This window comes from Trypanosoma conorhini, assembly GCF_003719485.1.
Source record: "Trypanosoma conorhini strain 025E chromosome Unknown Tco_14.4_contig_00717, whole genome shotgun sequence".
Lineage (NCBI taxonomy): Eukaryota > Euglenozoa > Kinetoplastea > Trypanosomatida > Trypanosomatidae > Trypanosoma > Trypanosoma conorhini.
In genome coordinates this window covers 1-8,528 of record NW_021704809.1, presented here as the reverse complement: position 1 = coordinate 8,528, position 8,528 = coordinate 1, and the positions used below count along the sequence as shown (strand labels likewise).

The window sequence follows — 8,528 nt, the reverse complement described above, 5'->3', positions numbered from 1 at the left end:
GGAAGAATAAAACGTGCTGCGTTGCCGGGCTTGTCACCGCCCCCGCACCGCATGCAGCCTCGTGGAAGAAGAAAAAAGTGTATACCACGTCCAAGTCGCCTTTTTTCCTCCTTCCACACACAGAAATAAACTTTTCGTTTTTTTTCTTTTTAAAGGTGACACTGAGTAGAAAGTGCGCCCGACAATGTAGCTACCTTTTGTTTCCTTCGTCTCTTCTTCTTCCTCCTCCTCTTTCTTACCCTCTCTTTCTTTCTTTCTTTCTTTTTTTTTTCTTTTCCCCCATCCGCTTGGTTTCTCTTTTCGGTCATTCCCAATAATGAGGAGATATAGATATATATAATAAATATATAAGTTTCTTCCCCTTGCCGCCTTTTTTTTTGTTGGTGGTTTTGTTTTGTTTTGTTTTTTTGTTCTTTAACCCTCCTTGCTGCCGGCCACGCCGGTGGCCTTGTTCTCCGCCGCCCTCGCCGCGCATTCGTCCCGCACGGGGTCAAAGTATGGGTGCTGCATGGCCTCTAACGCCTGCACCCGCTTCACATGGTCGTACTGCAGCAGATGATCTAGGAAATCGAGGGCCTCTGCCGAGCACAGATGTTGATTCTCCCGGGTGATAAACGTGCTCCAGGGTTTCTTGCTGTGACGCCCCACTGCCGCCTCCAGGAGAGGCGACAGCTTCAGGTTGTACTTTTGCAGATACCCGAATAACTCATCGGTGCCTAGAACTTTAGCAATGCGAACCAGCTGATCGTTATTGTCCTTTCCATGGAAAAATGGCTCCTTCATAAATATCATGCCCGCGAGCATGCACCCAAGCGACCACATGTCAAGCCTGTAATCGTACATGGGAAGCTCAACTAAGAGCTCCGGGCCCTTGAAATAGCGCGATGCCACACGGGCATTGTACGTCGTGGCGGGATGGTAAAACTCCGCCAGACCCCAGTCAATGAGAACAAGTCTACGTCGGTTGTGGTCGATCGTGATGTTGTTCGGTTTGACGTCACGGTGCATGATCCCCATGGAGTGGGCATACTCCAAGGCCCTGAGAAGCTGAAAAACATAGTAGCGGACGTCGTAGTCCGTCAGCATGGGAAACGTGGTGCGGAAATCCGAGGATGGAACGTACTCAAAGATGAACGAGGGCGTCTTACTGCATGGATCGCGTACCACGTCAAACAACTCCACAATGTTGGGCCCGCCCTGAATATTTTGAAGAATCTTGAGCTCCCGCAGTATCTTTTTCTTCTTCACAGGCTTGAGCACCTTGATAACCACCTGCCGATGGGCCTTAGTGTCCCACCCTAGAAACACATCGCTGTACTTTCCTCGTCCAATCTTCTCAACTATCTCGTAGCGCTCGGGCGAACTCCATTGGATTCGAGCAGACTCGTAATCCCAGTACTCCCGCGGCCTGTCTACATTAACACGAGCATACCGGTGCGCACCATCTGGATTGGCCTCGGGTGGCGCAGACATCGCCGTCGATGATCACTTTTGTCGTTTTGTTTTTGTTTTTTAGTTTTGTCGTTTTGAAGTGAGGCAAAAAAAAGTAAAAAAGAAAAAAAAGAAAAAGGGTGTGGGGGGTGCAAGAAACTACTCCGCACGGTGCATTTGGGCGTGGCAGGTGGGCGCAGAGGAGGAAACAACAACCACACGAAAAAAAAGAGTGTAAGAAAGTGTAAAAAACAAGGACAAAAAAAAGGCCGACTGGTTTGTACAAGGAATCACAAAACCTTCTCTGACAAAACAAAGAAGGCAGATCCCATTACTATAACTGTGCATATACATATTATGTATGTATGCCGTATGTTTCATTTCTTTTGTAGTTCACCGTTTTTTCGTTGTGGAAGAAAAAAAAAAGGAAGGAAGGAAAAAAATGACGTTTGGACCGCTAATTGAGTATGACCACCCGGCTCCCCCGCTTTACGGAACTCTTCAACAACGGAGCGTGCTCGAGGCCCAGGAATGCCATCTTTAGAGGATATTGCTGGTTGGGCAGGTAGTGAGCTTCAAGACAGAATTCAAACAGCTGTCTTCCCAGTGGAACATTGGGCCGGACCTCCACAACGTAATTCTCCTTTACCAGCGCCATTTTCCAGTCCACCACGGCTGCCTCAGAAAGCCCTAGTTTATACGCAATACGCCGCAAAAGATCAGGAGCGAATTCCGCGTGGTCAATGTAAATGCTAAACGGATCTCCGTGTGTTTCGACAGAATTTGAGCGCTGGCGAACCAGGGTGAAGTGGTGTACATGGATGAGGGATTGATTTTGCGGGGGAATACCCTCGATGTGCCTTGGTATTTGCTCAATACGATACTCCGCGCTCTCCTCAAACGTTGAATGTCCAAAGGTGTGTGGATGGTCCTTGTCAAACAAGTTGTAGATTCTTCCCCGCCAAACGTCAACGAGTCGGAGCTCCTGCCATGCGTCTTCAGGATCAAGCTCCCTGTAAAACTTCATATCGGCATCAAACAAGTCATTCGGTTGCCCCTCCCTTTCCTTCTCGCTCCTCGCCAAGACTGACGTTGTCGCAAAGGAAGAAATACCACTAGGCTTCGCCTCCTGAATCTCCTTAACACACGTCCTGAAGAGTTCCTTCGGCGTGATTGGGGCTTCTAGTGGCAGCAACACCCAGTGTTGACTAATTGGCTTCACTCGCTCGCTAAATAATTTGAACTGCAGAGAATGTGCTGCCTCGATCTCCGTCACGGCGTACTTGCAATACTCATAGTAAAGATACCGTGAGCGCACCTCACGCCGTTGCACCGGAGGTGATAACAATCGTCCGAGAGTTGGGCGCTCCGCTCTTCTACCCTTCATAAAATAAGGCAACTTCGTCTCCGGGTTGTGCATCGTAAAACGAATACGATCATAATTTAGCGGATCACCGATAAGACGCGCCACATACCGCTGCAGGTGTTCATACGTCATGGTTTCCGCTAGCTGCGTGTCAATCAGCGTCGGATACGAAGGCGGAAGATTCAACTTAATCTCCACAGGAACGCGACGCCTAAGAAAGTGCTGGAAACTCACAATATCGGGATAAAAAATACCGCTTTTGTCCTCCTCAGAACATGGCTCTTGCCATACTAAAATATCGCCAGAATCCAACACCGGTGAACATTTAGAATAGGTATTGTACTCGGACTCGCACAGTACCGATAACGCCTCCTTTTTTTTCCCGGCACGTTCTCCAGAACTGGGCGTGAATGCATCACCTAACGGTGTCTCAGAGAAGGGCGCAGCCAATGTTTCAGAGTCGCCTATACATGAACGGTCTCCTCCGCCCAAATGGTGATTGGGTTTTAGATTTTTATCGGGGGGAATCTCTGCAATACGTTTCCGAATAAATGGTTCCATAAGCGCAATCGCCTTTTCTGAGGCCACGGTTTTCCTGTGAACCAGAACCGTACTTCCCAAAAAGACAACTTTCAATCGCAGAGGAATGTACAGTTTATGATGAAACAGTTCATACTTAACCGCGTCATCCTCCCCGTCCTCGTCAACTTCAACATAATTGGCATTAGAAGGGGTTATAACAAAAACGCAGCTTTCCTTTTCACCACACAAGATATCCGCTACTGTTATACCTTGAACAACTTGCTTATGTAAACGAACATGATTATTTTCCCCTCTCGCTGCCGAATACCAAAGTAGTTGTTCAGAACTAGGAATACCCAATTGCTTTTCAACGAACTCTTTAAATGCAGGTAGGGCTTCAGTACTCAATAAAATCCTAAGCGTTGTATTTGAGGGAAACTGCCGGTCTCGCGGTCGACGACAAGACAGAAACTCTTGCTCCTCCTCAATGTCGCATGGTTGCAGAAAATAAATCCTTCCGTAGAGGTGATCTTCAGCCTGCTCTTTCAAAAGTCGTTCATATTGTGTTTGCTCCCATTCTAATTCGCGCACGACATGCCATGGAACCTCATCGGCCGCAATGGGTCGCAATAAATGCCCCATTTCAGAGGTTCGTACATACACCAACATATAGGCATTAGTTGTATTCGGAACTTCTGAACCCCAATAATTGAGTTCAAATCCACCGAAATTCGCCCCGAAAACCTCTCGAAGAGAAGCTGGCGAGACAATTTCGTCATTAAATCTATACCATGCATTTGAACACCTTAAGAAGCAGAAATAATGACCAAATCCAGCATCAGAACCGGAATGAACTAAAACGCTACAAAGTGTATAATTTGTGTCCTCTTTCGAAGCATGAGGCATATATTTCGATAAATCCAAGTTATTATAGTAATCCCAACGACTCAAAACCTTGGTTTCTCCCTTCTCTATATCGTAGTCAAATCTTGCCAAGTGCAGAAGCAAAATGGGTGGGGTACGTTTTAGGCGCACACCCTTTTCTGCTCGATGATAGGACTTTGTCCCATTATTTTCCAAGCAGTACTTGTTTTTCCCATCCAGTACCTCCACCTGAAACAATCGTTCAAAGCTTGTGTAGATATCGGTGGTGTCCTTCACGAGCAGTTGAATATCGTAGAATAATTCCTCCCTCGATCCATGATAATCTACCTCGTCTACGCAGACAAAGTTTTCCAATACTCCAACAAATAGTTGACTGATGGCATTCTTCTTTGTACTAGGTGAGGAATCCCTTTTTTCGGGTTGTTGAACCTGATTCAATTTGTTTTCCAAGTTATCCAACAACGTGCATGTCATTTCGTGAACATCGTGTTGGATGAAGCTGTCGGTGGCGCTCCATCCAAAGGATTCAGTCAGTTCTGTGGTGTCGACCGCCTCGCTTCCTCGTTGAAGAAGACAAAATAATCTCTGAAGAGCATATGGAATAGATTTTGCTCGTTTAACACCCATATCATTTTTTTCCACCCCCTCCTCGCCAGTTGGCATTTGATAAATGGTCCAGCGAAACTCTGAGATATGAAATAATGCTTGTAGTAGGGAGTTCAAATAGCAAGTCGCTCCTTGGTTTAGCAATCCATTGTACTTGGTCTTTGAGTTAGCACCCCCGCTATTTAAAACCATCTTTCCTTTAGGGCGGGGAATACGCTCTTCGGGCTTCTCCGTCGCAAACGCCTCACTGTTGACGAAAGAATAACCAAGAAGGGGGGCGCCATTTAAAGAAGGACTCCAATGGTGTGCGCTCAAATGCGGATGTAGCATGTAATTGTCGACGATTGAGCCTGATCCATGAATTGAAGTCAAGCTTTGCAACGCTCGAAGGAACACCGGGTGAAGGGAACTGTGGATACCGCATTCCTCAAATACGGCAATACGTTCTCTGCCAGTCATAGTTGCCAAGTCGGCCAATGAGGTTTGGCATTTCTCCAAATCGGCTTCGGGGGGCAGTAAAAATTTATCAAATAAGTTGTCATTCCAAAAAACGTGTCTAACGACACTAAGCAAATGTAGCATTTTTTTACTATACGACAAAAAGCAAAAAGAAAAAGAAAAAGAAAAAAAGTATATGAAAGAGCAAATGTATCGGTAAATATAAATCATACACTTATATTCTTAGCATTGTTATACCTCTGATGATGAGTATTATCATTAATCAACCTCAGACTACGGCAATCATTGAGAGAAGTTCAATGATATATATATATATATATATCTATATATCTACATCAATTCTCAAAATGCACAAACAAGAGCAAAAGAAAAAAAAGGGGTGTAAGTCTAGCGCGAAGACTACATATCCGAGAATCGCTGAATAACAATAAGCGTAAAATCCTTGTCCGGGGCCACCATAATTTCATTCTTTTTGCTCCGTATACGTAGGAAGGAAAGATCATTTGTCGGATCCAATTCTCTCACACAATGGCGAGCTTTTGCAGCTAATGCCGTGATCAGTTGCGCATACTGATTCTGAGTTACGGTGTCTTCAATGGTGCTTCTGATAGGCACACCCTCATTGTTCACAACAATTATACCTGTCACGTTCGGTCGCTGGCTAATACGCTGAAAGGTTTCCTCGATCTCAGACATTTCTACCAATTTGAATTCTTCCTCTTACTGCTGTTGCTAGTGCTGTGTTATTCTTTAGTTTTTTTTTCTTTGCAGTTCACCTAGGAAAGCGTGCAAAATGCATTCGAAATAGCATTATAGGTAAAGCGAAAAAAGGACAGGGAGTAAGAAGAAGAAAAAGAAAAAAAGTAAACAGTAAAGATCCAAGTAATTATCCCAGGCTAAAACATCCATAGGAAAATACGACAAAAAATCCGATGAGTTCCTTTCAAGAAGGAAAAAAAAAGGAAAAAATACGATCAGAAATGGTCCTGAGCATATTGGCACACAAAACAGCGCTATTAAGAAAGAAATCCAAAAGCTGTAATCCTCATGATTTTTACTTGCAGTTGGGAAAGCTTTAACGGATCCAACCTCGCCTCTTGGAAGTAAACGATGAATAAGGGTAAACATGTTTCCTGTTTTTTTTTACGGGAGCTTTTGTCCAATCAACGGTCTTTTTATCAGCCAGACCAAGACTCAGAAGGAGTATGAAGCTAGAAGTGCAGATGCAAAACGGCCATGTGTGTGTTTTTTTTCTTTATTTAAGCCATAAGAAACGAGGCATGAAAAATGTATATTCCGCCCTCCTCATTCGAGGGAACCATAACACCAGTCAGCCTCTTTTGTTCTCTCGTTTTTTTTGTCGCAAGCTCAAAGAAACAAATAGATATATATTCAGTCCCGTTTTTTGTGGGTTTTTCTTGTCGATTTCCTACGAGAAATCATCTTTGCAACAACAAAAGTAACAACAGCAAGCGCGCCACTAATAAAAAACAAAACATCCAAATCATGCTGTTCAATAAACGGCAACTGGACGAAGCGACAGAAAAAATCCTCATTATCAAAACCCAGAGAAACCACGAATTCAATAACATCCGCTGCCTTTCTTGATCCCCCCATCACATATCCCATGCGCCCAATTTTCATGAGATTACCGATGATGTCTGGATTGTTTTTAACCTGCATAACTTCATTGATAAACCGAGAGGGATGCAAAACAGCTTTATCTAACACCACCCCTAGCCCAGCAGCTTGTACCCTCGCACACATATCCGCTTGATCAGAGGAAAACCCCAATCCCAGCATTGGAACCCCACTCTCCAGACTCTCATAAACCGAAACACCTTCGCAATGCGTTAAAAATACCTTTGTGTTTTTATGTTGCAAAATAGAGCGTTGTGGAACTAAAAAAGAAGATGATACTCGGAAACGTGCCTCATTCTTTTTGGCCTTCAAGGATGCATGCCGATTATCAGGAATCTCCCAGAAGACACACATTAACGTCTTCTTGTTAAAGACTTCAACAGATTCATATAAACTGTTTGTCCATTCACTGGGCATGTGAGAAATAGACCCCAGATTTATATAAAGAATACCATCTGTACATCCATTCATCCATGAGAGCCAACTGCTATTGAGAGACTCCGTTTCCCTGCCACGAGGACTTAGGAATCCAACCGAGTGAACATTCGGACAAAAGGGCTGGGCGACATCCAAACCGAAAACAAAAGGTGCAATTATTTGCCGTTTATAAAGGAGACTCTCAAAGGATTCATAAGATCCGTCTATTTTCGTATTATGCATCTTTGCAATCCAGTAGTTTACTCGCTGGACTAAGTAATTCTTCAGCCTCTGCTTTCCACTCATACGGACACTCAGTCCACTTCCAGCTGCAGGAAAAGAAGGGTTCATCTGAGCCGGCCACTGCGGTGACGACCAAAGAAAAATGGTGGGGATGTGCAAACTCCTAGCAAGGTTGTCCACACCCCAAGTTTCAATATCCACTATAAGACCATCGGGCAACGAATGCGCCTTTTGCAGAGCCGACTTTAATGCCAAAGCAAAAAATATGTTGAAGTTCCTTCTCGCGTGCTCCTTTGAAATAAACATACGTATATCTGAGAATAATCCTGTCCTTTCATTGTTATTTGTGTAGGATTCATTGTAATCACCAATCGAAACACACTCGCATCCCAGTATTTTGTGGCATTCAACTAAAAAGGACTCAGGGACGTAAACGGTCACCTCATGACCACGCAGACACAATTCCTCCACAATACCGGACATCATACTAAAACGACCTGTTTCAGTAAATGGAGCCACCCCAAGTTTTAGAGCATCAGCCCCTGAAAACATAGGCCATATTGACGCCACTAGTAATAGGAAAAATAAATACCCAGCAGTTATTTTCATTATTTTCCTGCTTTACAAAAAACAGAAGACAAAACTACAAAGGGAAAAGTAAAGAAGCCAGGGAAGGTTTAGCAAAAAAAAAAACAGATGGGAAGTTACTACAAGGAGAAGCAAATATGGACTCAAGATTTACATAGTAATACCTTTTTTTTAGCATCTCCAATAAAAACACTTTCGAATCAATATTTTGAAACCTCATCCATGAAAGCGGAACAATGCCGCTATTTGCCCCCTAAACTGTCTTGAGACCGTGAAATTTAACCAAAAAGCATTTTTGCTTTTTTAATCCGCCTTTCTATACATGCATGCTAATTGCTTAATTCACTTTACTATCACGTGCATTCCCTTC

At 44.0% G+C, this 8,528-nt stretch overlaps 3 protein-coding genes across 3 annotated transcripts, besides 5 other annotated features; all 3 read right to left on the bottom strand.

The window, feature by feature from the left end:
- Window positions 1–196: 196 nt before the first annotated feature.
- Window positions 197–276: a sequence feature (A-rich).
- Window positions 277–324: 48 nt separating this feature from the next.
- Window positions 325–350: a microsatellite.
- A 64-nt stretch (window positions 351–414) lies between these two features.
- On the bottom strand, window positions 415–1,473 carry Tco025E_08184 (casein kinase II; the record flags this gene model as incomplete). Its single annotated transcript, XM_029375039.1, has 1 exon — window positions 415–1,473. The coding sequence occupies one exon, from the start codon at window positions 1,471–1,473 to the stop codon at window positions 415–417; it is 1,059 nt and encodes a 352-aa protein (XP_029224840.1).
- A 65-nt stretch (window positions 1,474–1,538) lies between these two features.
- Window positions 1,539–1,569: a microsatellite.
- A 319-nt stretch (window positions 1,570–1,888) lies between these two features.
- Tco025E_08183 (putative cysteine peptidase, Clan CA, family C19) lies at window positions 1,889–5,392 on the bottom strand (the record flags this gene model as incomplete). Its single annotated transcript, XM_029375038.1, has 1 exon — window positions 1,889–5,392. The coding sequence occupies one exon, from the start codon at window positions 5,390–5,392 to the stop codon at window positions 1,889–1,891; it is 3,504 nt and encodes a 1,167-aa protein (XP_029224839.1).
- Window positions 5,393–5,408: 16 nt separating this feature from the next.
- Window positions 5,409–5,438: a microsatellite.
- A 133-nt stretch (window positions 5,439–5,571) lies between these two features.
- Window positions 5,572–5,605: a microsatellite.
- Window positions 5,606–6,661: 1,056 nt separating this feature from the next.
- Tco025E_08182 (putative UDP-glucoronosyl and UDP-glucosyl transferase) lies at window positions 6,662–8,122 on the bottom strand (the record flags this gene model as incomplete). The annotated part of the gene is made up of 1 exon (XM_029375037.1): window positions 6,662–8,122. One exon carries the CDS (start codon window positions 8,120–8,122, stop codon window positions 6,662–6,664), a length of 1,461 nt encoding a protein of 486 aa, XP_029224838.1.
- Window positions 8,123–8,528: the final 406 nt, after the last annotated feature.